We start from the raw sequence: 16,161 nt of genomic DNA, 5'->3' as shown, positions 1-16,161 counted from the left end.
CAAGATGGGAATTAGCCATGCTTGAAAACAGGCTATGAATAAGTCAGAGAAGTGCGGATTTGGAAACTTTTCCCACAACTTCTAGGCAGGATTCAAAATGAAATCCAATGCCTTGCCTTGGGCAGATATTTTTAGGGAAAGAAGAGATACACCAGAGATCTCCCTGACAAGATAATTTTGCTCCTGAAGTATATACTGTTCAATACCAAAGTGTAGGGAATTAAAACTTTTCATCTAAATGTAGGTAAGAAATAAATGAAACATAATCCAAAATATTTGTTAAAAATAGTTATTTTTATGTATACATACCACTAAGTCTTGGTCTTGAAGCAAGTTACGAATTGCCTCATATAACATTGGTCTCAAGTCAGATTTGAATTTTACAGAAATCCATTGTCCGATCAGCCAAATTACTCGCCGGCGTATTGACTTATACCTTTAAAACAAAAAAGAATTATTGTACTAGAGTCTTACTATCCTTGTTTCTTAAACTTCTGTATTAAAAAAAACTGTTTTAGAAGAATACTGGAAGACAATGTCCAACAAATCCATTTTTCACATCTTTCCTTAAACATGACTGGTGAGAACTATACCTTTAAAGTTCTGAAGTCAAACTGCCTCACTAGCAGGCACCATTTTCGTTGAGAAAACTGCCCTTCCTTATTTATCGGCCTTGTCTTATTACATTGTTTCACTGTGCCCCTTGTTTTTCCATGCCCCCTCTGCTCTGCCAAGGATATCATCCAAAAAAACCTTATTCATACTCTTCTCCCAAACTATCTCAGTGTTTTCTTTCAGATCACAGCCAAACATGCTAGTGCCCTTCTTTTACTGGAATGCAAGACCACCACCTTTCCGCATTCAAGTCCTTCCTTCATACCAACATCTTCCACAAAGCTTACAAGGAAATAATTTAAGACTTCTATTTATTTTATATAAAGCTCAGCTTTATATTTACCAGGTTCCATTAGAGAGAGAATCTACTCTGCATACAATAAATCAATGACAATATATTTAAAAATAAAACTACCCCTTTATTATCATGTTGTCTGCTAGGGTTAATTATAACCCAGGAGTCTCTCCCTTTGTAGGCCCCCCTATTCCTCCTTCCCGCCCTTTTAGAAAGAGATCAGCATTTTTATAATGCCCGCCAGGGTAACCAGAGGGTCACTTGATCTCCCTGATTCAGTCAGAGCCAAAGGTATAACTCATTTTGAGAGCTCATTGGCACTAGATATGAAGTTAGGAAGAAGCACCTGAAGGCCTGATTAGAGGATTCCAGGGCCTTCTGCCTTAAGAAAACCCCTTGACAGAGGTCACAGCACTGAGATGCTTGCCTCAGAACCTGCAGCTTACAGCAACATTGAAACATGGATCCCACTGCCAGCACTCATGGTCTACCCTCAGGGCTGGTTTACACTGAAAAGTTACATAAGCACAGCTACGTGCCTCAGGAGTGTGAAAAATCTGGTGTAGACAGTACTAGATGGACAGAAGCCATGGATTATTTCCCGTCGCTGTAATAGGTCTCTACACTGAAATGCTACAGTGACATAGCTATTTGAGCATAAGCTTTCGTGAGCTACAGCTCACTTCATCGGATAATGCATCCGATGAAGTGAGCTGTAGCTCACGAAAGTTTATGCTCAAATAAATTTGTTAGTCGCTAAGATGCCACAAGTACTCCTTTTCTTTTTGCGAATACAGACTAACACGGCTGCTACTCTGAAAAGTGACATAGCTGCAGCTGGGCCACTGTAGCGTTTTAAGTATAGACATAGCCTACAACTACTAAGGCAGTGAGCAGAAGGAAAGCCTAAGGAATACCTTGTTAGAAGATTTTGACCTGCTAATGAGGCAATAAAATTACTTTGCCGCAGCACTACAGGTGTGGGAAGCTCTTCTACAATCAGCATTAATTATACTTACATGCACTGGGGGCTATACTATCTAAACAAGGATTGGAGCAGTCATTTGATGCTACCGATTATCCGTTGTAAGAACAGGTCTCCACTCTGTACATAGGACTGTGAAGAAGGCACAGTGTGTGACTACCAACTCTCAGGTTTGAAGAAGAAAGTGCTGAAATGCTAGGATCCCTACTCATGCAGAGTTAGGAGCATTAACTTTTATTTGCTTTGCTTTTTAGGTTTTCTTAGGTATGCTATAAAGAAATATTAACTGACAAATAATGTAGCATTTTTGTGCAGTGAGCATAACAGGTGGAGTTATATGGAACACCACTAGCTAGATCAAAGAACACTATCTCTTCTGCCTCAATTGTTATCAGTCCTGTCTCTGAGTGGGGGACATGACATTCCCTCCACAGAGATTTCCAATTATATATATGCTAAACTAAGTAAGGAAAATGAACAGACCATAATTTATGTAAACAAATAAAATTAAGAAAGTGGGTATTATCAAACCAAAGTAATCTAATTAACAGGTTGATTAAATCATAACAGGTATACACTAACAATTCTTTATAAGCTTTATTTAATAATTTGAGAAGACAGCAGTCTTTTTTCAGCATGAGCGCTAAAAGTAATAAGACATTATCAATCTCAATGTCAAGTGATACATTTATATTTCAGGGAAATGGCTGATTTGCTGTGCAGGAGGGTAGGTTAGGTTATGGTGTTCAAATCACTCCCAAATAGAAGCTCGTTTTGAAACTACATTTCTTGTGCCAATTAAGGCAGGCTACCCACATTACAGGCAGCTAGGGGACAATCTCCTCCCATCTCATCTCTAGCACAGGGCTATATGGCACATAAAGGATATGATTTTGGCCCCTGAATATGTAATTTTGATATTCTTTTACTTAAAAGTTATAAAGGTAATGATACCATGAAATAGTTCCCAATTTGAATCATGCACTCCTGCATCAAAATCTAACAAGGGCCTGATTTTAAGCCAAGTGATTTTCAGTTGAATCCTGAGCTGCTTTAAATGGTTTTATGATCCTTTTCCTGTATCTTGAACTAACAGACCTTTTAAGTACATAATGTTAACTTGATATCTTCAAGTGAAAATGTATGGTTGTAAGGGAAGAAACTAAGGCCTCTTAACATTCCTGTGCATTCCAGACACTAAAAAAATGACCTGTTCCTTCTTCCTATCTTTTTCTGTTTAGATTTCAATTTAACACTTTCAATAAGCATGTATTAAACTAAAACACTTATAAAATAAGATGTAATACACCAAAAAGTCTCAAAATATACTTAATATACAAACAGATGTTTTAATTCATCTTCTTACAAGTGACACAAAAACCTACACAAATGATACTGCAATTTGGTTTCTCTGTGTCAGTGCATGCAATTCCTTCTAGTTAAAAAGGTCAAGATCCACATAAAGAAGCTATGAAATTAAAGCTTAGCCAGCAAGTGAGACCTTAAAGCTGAGATTCTCCAAAATAAACACCTCCACAGCTGTTTTGGGAAAAATTTCTTATCTTCGAGCAAATTAGATACTATCTTCCCACACAACCATTAATGCACCTCTTTACAATGTGTAAAGGAATACATTAATTGAAGTTATCATTTCACAATATTCCCTAATTCATAATAAGGTAAAAGCTGTGTTATCTGGCACTTTACCAACCAGAAAGCTCTATAAACCAGCATATAAACCAGTCTGGTTTATAGCCTGGTTGGCGCAGGGCTGGCAAGCTCCCTACCTGGCTCCACATGGCTATCCCGGAAGCAGTGACATGTCCCTGTGGCTCCTAGGCAGAGGAACAGCCACGAGAAGTTTGGAGTGTGGGAGGGGGAGCCTGGCACGGGCTGTGGGAGGAAGTTTGGGTGCGGGAAGGGGCTCGGGACAGGGGGTTGAGGAACAGGAGGAGGTGTGGGGTACTGGATCCAGGTGGCACTCACCTTGGGCGGTTCCGTGTGCCTGCTGCTGCTAGGAGGAGGCACAACTAGGCGGTTCTGCATACTGTCCTCGCCCCACCCCAGTGTTGGCTCTGCAGCTCCCATTGGCTGGGGACTGTGACCAATAGGAGCTGTGGGGGTGGCACCCGTGGGGGGAGACAGTGCACAGAGCCATCTAGCCTCGCATCCACCTGCAGGTGGGTGGGTAATGGAATACAGATGGGGACCATACATCTCAAAGAGCTCCAATTACAAAGCATAAGTAACTTCCTTTTCTTCTTCAAAGCCTGGAACTTACGTATATTTCACTGTGGGTGACTGACCAGTAGTACTGACATAAGAGGAGGGTGTAAGGATGCAGGTGATATGGCTGTCTGTACTACTGAGGTTTCAGCGAATGTGTCAGGACAGGAGGCTTGGACCAAGGTGTCATGTCTTGTGAATGTGAGGATGGAACTCCTCCTTGCTGCCTTGCAAATATCTACTATTAGTAAGTACAGCTTAAGCAGTTTCAGAACAGGAAGGTTATAGGTCCGACACCCATCCAAATAGCAAACTGTGAAGACCTTCGGGGACAGGATGTTTGACATTGCCATTCTCTTGAGTCAGGAGGTGTGGAAAGGGATGAATGCTGATGAGTGGCCAAGCTGACTTATGCAGACCTGGGAATCAGATCTGCCTGGGCCATTTGGACATGATGAGAAAACTTGTTCTCTGTCCTGTCAAATCTTACACAATACTTGAGGAAGCAGTGGGATAGAAGGAAAGACAACGTTCAAGTGGTCTGTCAAAGGGAGCAGGAGAGCATCACCCCCAGGAGAACTGGTCCTGAGCTCTCCTGGAACAATATAAAATATACTTCCTGTTTGTCTAGAAGAAGAATAGATCCCGGGTAGGTGTTCCCCACTGAGTGAAGATGCTGTTCACCACTGAGCTGTGTAACTCCCACTCATGGTCAGTGGCAAAGTGCCTGCTGAAGCTGTCTGCCAGAAAATTCTGGGTTCTTGTAACAGTGACTCTCAACCTGTTCAGATTACTGTGCCCCTTTCAGAAGTCTGATTTGTCTTGCGTACCCCAAACCTCACTTACAAACTACTGTTACAGTGCCCCCCATAAGGCTTTATGGAAACATACTTATGAATATATATGACATAACTGAAATATGTTCTATGCTACATATGCCATGTAACATATCTATGTAAAGGTTATGACCTACTGAATCTATTAATCCTATTTGTATGAATGTATCATTTTTGTATTCGAAGTTATGAATATTGGCCGTGTACTGGCTTGATTTCTAAATAACCTTAGTAGAGCATTTGGTCAGTTCCTGGAGAAAGGAATTCACAAAGTTAAGTGTCCAATCAAGAAGAACTTAAGGAACAATGCATCTTGGAATGCTCCAATCCACATAAAAAGTCTACCTGGAGACACTCAAGATACCATGTGGCCAATGGCTTCTGCCTGTAAAAAACTGAGAGTCATGCATGGACATGTGACTTGCCCAGGTGACTCCAGAACTCCATCTTGGAGCTGGACTTTGCATAGGAGAGAGAGAGAGAAAGAGAGAGAGAGTCTATTTAAGCCCGTGGGAGACCCCTCCATTTTGTCTTCAGCTGGCTAAGGAGATAGCCTCTCCACCACCAAGGATACCTGACAAATTGGAACAAAGGACAGTAACTACAGGGGGTGTGAGTGCTTGCTGGACCCAGACTAAAAGGAGGCTAGTCTGTAAAAGAGAGATTACTGGAACTGTGAGGATTTTATCTGTATTCAGTTTGATTAGACATAGACTTGCAAGTTTTATTTTATTTTGCTTGGTAATTCACCAAGTTCACCAATTCACATGGTAAGTTCTGTCTATTACTACTTGGAACGACTTAAATCCTACTTTTTGTATTTAATAAAATCACTTTTTACTTATCAATTAACCCAGAGTATGCATTAATACTTGGAGGGACAAACAGCTGTTCATGTCTCTCTATCAGTGTTATAGAGGGTGAACAATTTATGAGTTTACCCTGTATAAGCTTTATACAAGGTAAAAAGGATTTATTTGTGGTTTGGACCTCACTGGGAGTTGGGCATCTGAGTGTTAAAGACAGGCACACTTGTGTAAGCTGCTTTCACAGTTAAGCCAGCAGCTGTTAGGGGACGTGGTTCAGACCTGGGGAGGGGCTTTTTTAAGTACCATGAAAGACAAAAGTTTTGTCAACAACATTGCAGGGTAGACAAGCCCTCTGTTACTATCTTCCACCATTTCCAAATTTTAGCCTATTAGTTCCATCAAACCAGAGCTAACCCCACTGGCTCTGCATTGTTGATTATATTAGGTGATTCTTATACCCTAGATTTTCCATGTTGTCCTAGTAACACCTCAACTGGGCATGTGTAACTAAACATTGTTTAATTTCAACCTGTCGTGCTTATATGACTGAATTTGCCTTATGAATCAAGCTCAGCCCTTAGAATACTATTTTTAAGACAGAAATAAAAACTAGTAATGGTTTTGTTAGCTTTTAAGTTGATACTACTTTCAATTACATTGTTCTATCCAGTCTATCTAGTTTCATCAAAATAGTTTCTCTTTAATTTAAGACATTTTTTACATTAAATTCAGTAATAGTGTTTTAATCTAGTTACCTTCATTCAATTAACCTTGGTTATTTGAGATTATATTTATGTGTTTATTAAATTGATATTGATGCTTAACCATTAACCTCCCTCAACAGGAGACAAATACCCTTTGATATGTTTAGTGTCCTGGAGTAATTGACTGACTTACCGTAAGAGTTGAGTCTCATGGCTTTTGCAGTTTTGCCCATCTATGTTACTAGTTCTATCATATGAACCACATGCTTTCTACAAATTCACCATGAAACCAGTGATATATACCTCAAATATATTGATGCTATTTTCATCCGCTGGATAGACACCCTAAACTCCCTCACAGATTTCCACACAACTTCAACTTCCGGTATCCATCCATCGAACTCTCTCTAAAACAATAGTTCTCAAACTTTTGTACTGGTGACCCCTTTCATATAGCAAGCCTCTGAGTGTAACCCCCCTTATAAATTAAAACCATTATAAATGCTGGATGCAAAGCGGGGTTTAGGGTGCAAACTGACAGCTCATGACCCCCCATGTAATAACCTCGTGACCCCGAGGGGTCCCGACCCTCAGTTTGAGAACCCCTACGCTAGAATATTCCCACATCAGCATCAACTTCCCAGACATCACAATCAGTTTCAACAATGGAACCCTATGTATAACTATATATAAGAAACCCACAGATCACCACACTTCCCTTCTCAGATCCAATAACCACCCCAACACACCAAGATATCTGTTATCTACAACCAGGCACTCAGATACCACAAGAATATGCTCTGAGAAGAAAGTACAGGATATACACCTTAACACACTTAAGGCCACCTTCACCAAGCAAGGACACACCATCAGAGAAGTAGATTGCATCATGAAATGGACTACCCAAATACTCCAAGACAAACTGCTTCAGTATTGGGGGAAAAAGCCCTCCCACTGCACAACCTTAGTTGTCACCTATCACCCCACTCTAGAACCCATATGGGGTATCATTAAACAATTGTAATCCATACTCATTAGTGACCACATCCTGAAATAAATCTTTCCCTCTTCTGGCCTGCAAACAACCCCCTAACCTCACCAAGCTCATCATCAGAAGCAAGCTCCCCAAAAGCCAGGACACACTAACTCAAAGCGGCAACAGATCCTGCCAGAACAATAAATGCAAAACCTGTAGACGTATCTCCACTGCTACAATAATCAACAACCCCCCCATAGTACACCTTTCATGGGTCCTATACATGCCTATCACAACACAAGGTGTACCTCATAAAGTACACTCACTGCTCCAATAATGACTATGTGGATGAAACCATACAATCCCTATGCTCTTGAATGAACTCTCACAGAAAAATCATAAAAGACAAAAACACCACATCACCCATTGTGTATACTTGTCATAAAGTGATCACTCCATAGCTGACCTATCAGTCCTTGCCTCAAAGGAAACTTGGACAACACCTTCAAAAAGATGAGCCTGGGAGCTTAAATTCATAACTTTGCTAGATACTGGAAAGTATGGACTTAATAAAGACTATGGATTTATGGCTTATTACAATAATCTGTAAGCCTCTAGCCCCCCTTTTTGTTCCATGTGTTCCATGTGTTCCAGGTGTTAAATGGGCACTTCATTTTGAATGGTTTCTTACAATACTTATTACCTACTTATGCTAAACTATCTGTTTCACCTTGTATTTAGCTGTGACATTTTAAATACCTTTCCCAGACATGATGAATTCTATGTCAGCTCAAAAGATTGTCTCTTTCACCAAAATAAGATAATCCAATAAAAGATATTACCTCACACACCTTGTCTCTCTGTTCTACCAGTTAATCGATTTTTGCTACAATTGTCTTATTTTTCAGAATTTCATAAGTAATGAGCAGTCGATTTTAAGTATCAATGCCTTGTACTACTTTTATTCACTTTTAATTGTATATACTTAACTTAATTACGTACTCATGAATGTGTGTATTCATTTTATTTTGTTAATTTAAGTAATTAAATTAACATTTTCTTTCAAAGTCAAGTTCAATTGCTTACTTCGGGGGTAGTGTATTGGAAAAGAATCCTTGGTAAATTTTATGTGGTTACCCCTTGAATGCACTCATTAATAAAAATTTGGCCAGAGATTGTCTTGGCTCTGGTGATTAAAGTCAATGCAATGGACTTTCTTGCTGGCTACAGGTTGCCTGTTTGTAGATATCCAATCAGGACTCCTTCTCATGAGTGGCCAATCAGGAGATGGAAAAAGCATGGGGCTCTTTACGAGGAACGGTGACATCACATGGTCAGAAGCCAGCACCCATGGCAGAAGGCAGATGCAAAGGATTCCTCATCTTCCAAGTTCTTGAAGTTGGTGGGTAGGCTGGTTCCTCCCCCTTAGGGCTCTTTGTCAGGAATTTCTTGGTGAATCAAAATGGGGCACTCCCCTTCTAAAGTCATTGGCATGAGTGGGTCACCTGTTTGCAAAACAAAGAACTTCCCCGCTCCAGTAATTCTGACTTGGAAAGTGCAGAGATCCAAAAATACATACCCACTAGCTGATCAGTCAGCTGGCAAGTGCATAGGTATTTTAATATATGCAGCAGTGTTGTAGCTGTATTAGTCCCAGAATATTAGAGACAAGGTGGACGAGGTAATATTTTTTGCTGGACCAATTTTTCTTGGTCAGAGAGATACGCTTTCAAGCTTACACAGAGCTCTTCTTCAGGTAAATAGCTCAAATAGCTCCATAGAGATCCTGGTAATCAATGCAACAGCTATTATATTGAAGACCCAAGTCTTTACCAAATTGTTCAGATCTCTGATGTAACACAAACACAAACGCTTCTTGACTATTTTGTTCCATATAGGTTTTTATACCAATATCATAGTATCTGAGTGCATTCAAGTAGTGCATTAAGCATTAAACATCTGTCACGTTTGTTATTACACCTTCTCCCTAGAGGGAGAAGCATATGCAAATAAGTCCTTTTGGTAGGGAAATTTTTATTATTATTTTTTAAATAAATATATCTGTTGCTATGTGTTTATATCAGAGAACACAAGGTCAAAGAAATGCGCCTTGCATTTGGAGTGGAAAGCAGTATGGTTTATAATAATCCATATTTCCTGAGGCCGTTCATTCCACAGCCTCACACCACTCCAGGAGAATGTTCTGTTTCCCATAGAGAGGAGCTTTACACTTATGGTGAGAATAACATTTGGCCATAGGAGTGAAGCTGTTAACTATGGTCTTCGTCCCAGAGCTTTTGACAGTCTTTTAGGTATCCTAGGCCAGGCCATGGATCTTTCTGAAGATAAGGACCAAGACACCTTAAACTTGATTTGAAGTTCTATGGAAAGCCAGTGCAGAGTGTGGAGGACAAATGTGATGTGTTCCTAGTAGCCTGTGTTGCTGAGGAAACATTCTGCAGCATTTTGTAGTAAATGGAGTATCCTAAGTGCTGCAGGTTACAGGTCCAAGTACAGTGTATTGCTGTAGTCCAGCAAGAGGTGGCAAAGGCATGAATAACTGAGGCTAGGTCTTCCTCTGGTAGGATGAGATGGAATCTTTTGGCCAAGCAAAGATGACAAAAAATAGAAAATGCTGCTCATGGCCATTGTGATGTGAGAGTTCACTGTCAACGAGGAATCCAAGAGTATTCCTAGACCAGTGATTCTCAACCTGGGGTATGTGTATCCCTGAGGGGATGACGTGTGCAGATGTCTTCCGGGGGTACATCAACTCATCAAGATATTTCCCTAGTTTTACAACAGGCTACAGAAAAAGCACTAGCAAAGTCAGTACAAACTAAAATTTCATACAGACAATGGCTTGTTTATACTACTCTATATAATATACACAAATGCAAGTACAATATTTATATTCCAATTGATTTATTTAATAATTATATTGTAAAAATGAGAAAGTAAGCAATTTGTCAGTAATAGTGTGCTGTGACACTTTTGTATTTTTATGTCTGATTTTGTAAGCAAGTAGTTTTTAAGTGAGGTGAAACTTGGGAGTATGCAAGATAAATCAGACTCCAAAAAGGGGGACAGTAGTCTGGAAAGGTTGAGAGCCACTGTCCTAGACTATGGTTTGAACTGACCAATTGCAGATGTGAGCCTTCACTCAAAGAAGAGTGCAACTTGACTGTAAATTCATTAAAACACTTTCCTCTGCTCGCCATCACCACCTTGAATCTCTGCAGTGTTCCACACTGTTGACCATGAGAGACTGCCATCTCACCTGAGAGAGACTGCATGGGTCCAGGATAATGCACAAAAATAATTTGAGTCCTTCCTGGAGGGATGCACCCAAAGAGTAGTGACAGGAAACTACATTACCACCACAATACCTTCATCTGTGGAATTCCACAAGGATCAATTCTTCCTTTGGTTCTTTTTAACATCTTTATGCAACCACTCGGTGAACTGCTCAGATGATGTGGACTCAAGCACCAGTGATATGCAGATGATACACAGCTGAATTTATCCTTCTCTACATATGACCGCCACCAAGATGGCCCATGAGATCAGCTCATGGATGAAGAACAGCTGAAGGAGACTAAACCTGATTCTCTTTTAAAATGCTTCGGCAAAGTGCATAAGAGGATAACAGCACATAAGGGGAGGTTACTTACTGTAACAGGAAGTTGTTCGAGATGTTTGGTCCCTATCAGGATTCCAGACATGGGTGCGTATATGCACCATGCACCAGAGCCAGAACTGTTTTGTACTAGCGTCCAATGATCCATACATGCATCATCCCCGTGTCTGAGTCCAAGACTATAAGAGGGCATGCGAGTTGATACCACTCCAGAATCCCTCTTACCTGCAAGTAATGGAGTACACAGCAGAGGGGATGGAGGGCAGGTATTAGAATCCAAATAAGGATCACACATCTAGAAGAACATCTAGTTACACTAAGGAACCTCCCTTTCTTCATCAAGTGATGGTCCCTATATGGACATGGGTCCAGATGTTGGTGTGTAGAAAGCACTGCTCAGCATGGAGGCAGCTGCGTGCTTATTTGGCAACAGGATAAAGCCTACTCCATTACACACTCCCTTCTGACAGACAGCAAACAGCAGCAAGAGGCCAACTTCCGGGGAATTTAAAACTTTTGGAGAACTTCTAAAGATGACATTACTAGAAACATTCCAAAAAATTTTCAAGCTGCTATTCAGACTCTTGTTCTCTGACTGCCAAAATTAATCCTACATCATCTCCACGCTATCTTACATGATATGATTAACAACTCAACATTAAATTTGCATTACAGGTTGGATAGAAATTGACAATTTTCTTTTAGTATTTTAAAATTGATTTTATCTATTTTAATTTTATTTAAATAAAAACCAATATCAAATTAAATTTGAAATGACAACCTCTATTATGGCCTACATTTAGTATAATTTATTAAAATAATTTAAATTAAATAAAAATAAAATTCAAGCAGTCCATGTTTGATGCAAATGTTTTAAAGAAAGTCAAACCACTGAAATGGTTTTGAAATGGAAGTCACTGGGTAAGCAAGCTGGAACCATAGTTTTCTGGAGAGTTAAACCATCTTTTGATGGCAGTAAACTCTTCTTAAATAAATGTATGTTAATCTATATAATAGCTTAAATAAGTGTGTATAGATAATATATCCTCCTGGTTAGCAAATTCATACCAAATTAAGTGTAAAGGGTTTATTTAGTTGCAAAGCAACATGTTTTAATGTTTGTACTATCCAGGGGCAAAAATAACTTAAAGGACTTACCCATATGCCGGAGTCCTGAGCAGGAGCGTGGCCTCAACCGGAAGAGGTGTGGTCTCAACCAGAAGAGGCTGGGCCTTTAAAGATTTAAAGGCCCTGGGGCTCCGGCTGCGGCTGGGAGCCCCAGGGCCTTTAAATCACCCCTGGAGCTCCCAGCTGCAGAGGCAGCTGGAAGCCCCGGAGCTCAAGGGAGATTTAAAGGGCCTGGGGCTCCAGCCACCGCAGCAGAGCTCCGGGCCCGTTAAATCGCTGCCCGAGCCCGGCTGCCAGAGCCCCGGGGTAGCGGTGGCAGGGCTCGGGCGGTGCTTTAAAGGGCCGGGGCTCTCTGCAGCAGCAAGAGCCCTGGGTCCTTTAAATCGCTGCCCGAGCCCAGCTGCTGGAGCCCCAGGGTAGCGGTGGCAGGGCTCGAGCAGCGCTTTAAAGGGCTCGGGGCTCCAGCCGCTGCCTTTAAAGCACCTGAGCCCCGCTGCCTGAGCCCCAGGGTAGCGGCAGCAGGGCTCCAGCGATGATTTAAAGGGAGCCAGGGCCCTTGGCCCTTTAAATCGCCAGCCTGGGGAAGCCGATCCGGTCCGGCATCGCATGGCGCCAGTACGCCGTACCAGACCATACCAGCTTACTTTCACCTCTGATACTATCCCATGAGAATCAATCTTTTTTTAGCAAAAGTACTGTAACTAGAAAGTACAAATTCAAACCAGGATAAAAATTAATTTAAATCAAGGTTTCCTGTTTGCTGATTTAGATCATTATTGGTATCAATGATTTAAATCAGTTTGATTTAAAATCAACCCATCCTGTTACATTAACATTCTTTTTTGCATTTCATTTTCTTAAAAAATATTACAAACTTGGAAAAATAAAGGAAATATATGTGGTGTATTTGAATATGCAATCATCTCTAGCAACTGAAAATTTTAAACCAATGCTATGACAAAATTTGTCTTGAATTAACATCAGACTGGGAATGTAAGGCTTAAAATATATCCAAGATTGAGAGCCAGGCTGTGGAAAGCCCACCCAAAACAAGCTCTGTAGAGTCCTCTATTCTTTCATGCTGGCTTTCTTCAGAGAAGCACAAAGGTGTGTGGCCTGCAGGCTGCAGGTTGCCCACCACTGTTCTATGGACTATGAGCTGAGACGTGGACTATGGACATGGCTAGCCTCTACAGGAGCAGCATGCCTTGCCTCTGAGTTGTCAGGTAAATAAATATTCAGACCTCCTACTCTCTCCAAAACACTTGGATAGCTTCCCACCCAAAGCTCTTTTACACAAACTTTGAGCAAGGGACCAGGGACTTGCCCACAGTGGGATTTTAAGTCTCAAAATTTTTTATATTTCTTACTCAAACATTTGTAAAATATGATCTTTTATATAACCCATTTCCTGAAATACTTCACAGTCAGCTGGAGAAACAGCAACAAAGAAAAATTAAGAGGCAAGTGCAATAATCTATATAATTTTTACAATTGCAATTTACAGACCATACATCCAAACTATGTATGACTTTGTGTTTCAGCTGACCTGTCCTAGACACACCTCCCATATGTCATTAGTTTGAAAGGTTCAGTATGCTACAACTTTTGTAAGCTTACCTACATGAATTTTTAAAAATATCAATACGTATAAAGCAAGTGCTGTACAAAATAGTTTCCACTATTAATATTTATCATTCAGTTGACAAATTTCTGCTCTGGAAAAAATTACTTACTGCATAAATGAAACATTTAATGATTTTTACATATATTTTTACACACACACACACGAGGGCTGTCAAGCCATTAAAAAATTAATTGTGATTTAAACAATAATAAAACACCATTTATTTAAATATTTGTGGATGTTTTCTACATTTTCAAATATATCGATTTTAATTACAACACAGAATACAAAGTGTACAGTGATCACTTTATATTTTTTTTTATTACTAACATTTGCACTGTAAAAAAGAAGGGTTACAGAGTAGCAGCCATGTTAGTCTGTATTCGTAAAAAGAAAAGGAGTACTTGTGCACCTTAGAGACTAACAAATTTAATAGAGCATAAGCTTTCGTGAGCTACAGATCACTTCATCGGATGCATCGGGAGCTGTAGCTCAAGAAAGCTTATTCTCTAATAAATTTATTAGTCTCTAAGGTGCCACAAGTACTCCTTTTGTAAAAAAGAAACTTCGCTTTACCTCATTGAAGCGCTGTAGTGTAATCTCTTTATCATGAAAGTGGAACTTACAACTGTAGAATTATGTAAAAAAGAGTAACTGCACTGAACAATAAAACAATGTAAAACTTCAGAGCCTACAAGTCCACTCAGTCCTACTTCTTGTTCAGCCAGTCACTCGGACAAACAAGCATTCAGTGTTGGGGGAGGACAGGGGTGGGGGGAAGTAAGCAATAACTTGTGCAGGAGGAGGATGATGAAGGTGTCTTGCTGCTGCTTCTGGAAGGGTGGTTTCTGGTACTGGGTTCACCAGACTCACCTCCTTTTACTGAGCTAGGTGGGCTCCCTTCAGCTGAGTGAACGGGAGTTGTGTGGAAGAAGTCAGCCTCAGCTGGGGGAGGCGCTGAGCTTGGAGGTACGGGGTGGTTAGCCCCTGAGCTTGGGATGGGGGCTAGTCCCAGCCCAGGGCGGCACGGGGGTCGGGGGGGGGCGAAGGGGGGAGTCAGCCCCCACTGAGGACAGCAAGGGGCCTTGGGGGGACGGGGGAGGGATCAGCCACAGCTGCGAACAGCACAGGGCTTGGGAAAGGGGATCAGCCCCAGGCAGCATGGGGCTCAGGGGTTGGGGTCTGCCCCCGAGCTCAGGATGGGGATCAGTCTCAACCTTGGGAGGCACACGGGGAGGGGTCAGCCCCAGCCCCGGGAGGCATGGGGAAGGTGGTTCAGGTGAGCCCTGCAAGGGAAGGGGGCACTCTGGCGAGCCCCTGGCCGTCCTGTGTTTACTTTAAAAATGCAGGGATGAGAACTACTTTCTCAAAGTGAGCTGAATGATTAAAAGTGTTATTTATTGTACTGAGAAAATTTAATAAAACTCAGATGTATAAAAGAAGAAAGGTGTACATTAATTTTTACAAAAAAAAAAAAAAAAAAAATCAAAAGTAGCCATCACATATGCATTGAAAAACATTAGATCAAAAAAGTGAAGGTCTTCAGGAAGCTCACCCTTTCATGTACATATCAGTCATCTGTAAATATTTTATACCTTTCTGTTCATTTAGCAGGTATGTTTAAACAATGAATATTCACCAGAGCTGCACTTGCTTCATACCACATCTTAACAAACTTGTATCAACAAATTACTTAAACAGCCAAGATACAAAGAAAGATTAGGGTGCTTACCTGTTATGAGAGACCTGTAGCTCTGCTAATAGCTGATTTTTAAACCACTGATCAAAATCCACACTGTCAAATAGCTCATAAGCTGCCAGCCCAACTGCATTGTAGACTGGAGAAAAACAGAGAAATTATGTTTTGCTCTAGTCAAACTTTGTTAAAATTCTAAAAATTAAAATTGAATAAATGTTGAAAATTATGCTTAAATCACTTCTGTGCAGTAAGGAATATTATCCAACATTTATATTCTGAAAATTAAGAAATTTAAAAAGGAGTATTTGAGTAAAACAATGACAAAACCTTACAAAATTTCCCTCAGAGTTCTCTTTAGTTACAAATAAATTCAGTTCTCATGAGAGAGGTATCATGTAGGGTTAACAGCAGTTAAAGGAGTCAGGAACTCCACAACTCTAAACCTAACTCTACCAATGATTCCATCAGATGCCTTAGACAAGTCATCTGTCCTGCCCTCAATTTCCTTGCTTGTAAAATGGAAAGAATATCTCCCTCACAGAAATGCTGCAGGATTAATTTTTGCAAAAGTACTATATTATTACATACCCTATTCCTAAAAATCTTGCCTATAGTTTCTGT

The 16,161-nt window shown here is 40.5% G+C and overlaps 1 protein-coding gene across 8 annotated transcripts in view; it reads right to left on the bottom strand.

Annotated features, from left to right (window-relative positions):
- Window positions 1-16,161, bottom strand: part of IPO11 (importin 11) — a 277,976-nt gene that overhangs the window by 175,506 nt on the left and 86,309 nt on the right. For all 8 annotated transcript variants that reach the window (XR_006281719.1, XM_038401357.2, XM_043515249.1 and 5 more), the window contains 2 exons: window positions 15,574-15,679; window positions 310-436 (listed from right to left, as the gene is read on the bottom strand). Coding sequence is in view for 7 of the 8 variants with exons in the window: in XM_038401357.2 (XP_038257285.1) it covers window positions 310-436; window positions 15,574-15,679 (233 nt within the window). In the remaining variant the exon portion in view is untranslated. The remainder of the gene's footprint in view (window positions 1-309; window positions 437-15,573; window positions 15,680-16,161) is intronic.

This window comes from Dermochelys coriacea, chromosome 5 (assembly GCF_009764565.3).
Source record: "Dermochelys coriacea isolate rDerCor1 chromosome 5, rDerCor1.pri.v4, whole genome shotgun sequence".
Taxonomy (NCBI): domain Eukaryota; kingdom Metazoa; phylum Chordata; order Testudines; family Dermochelyidae; genus Dermochelys; species Dermochelys coriacea.
This window is presented reverse-complemented; position numbering and strand designations above follow the sequence as displayed.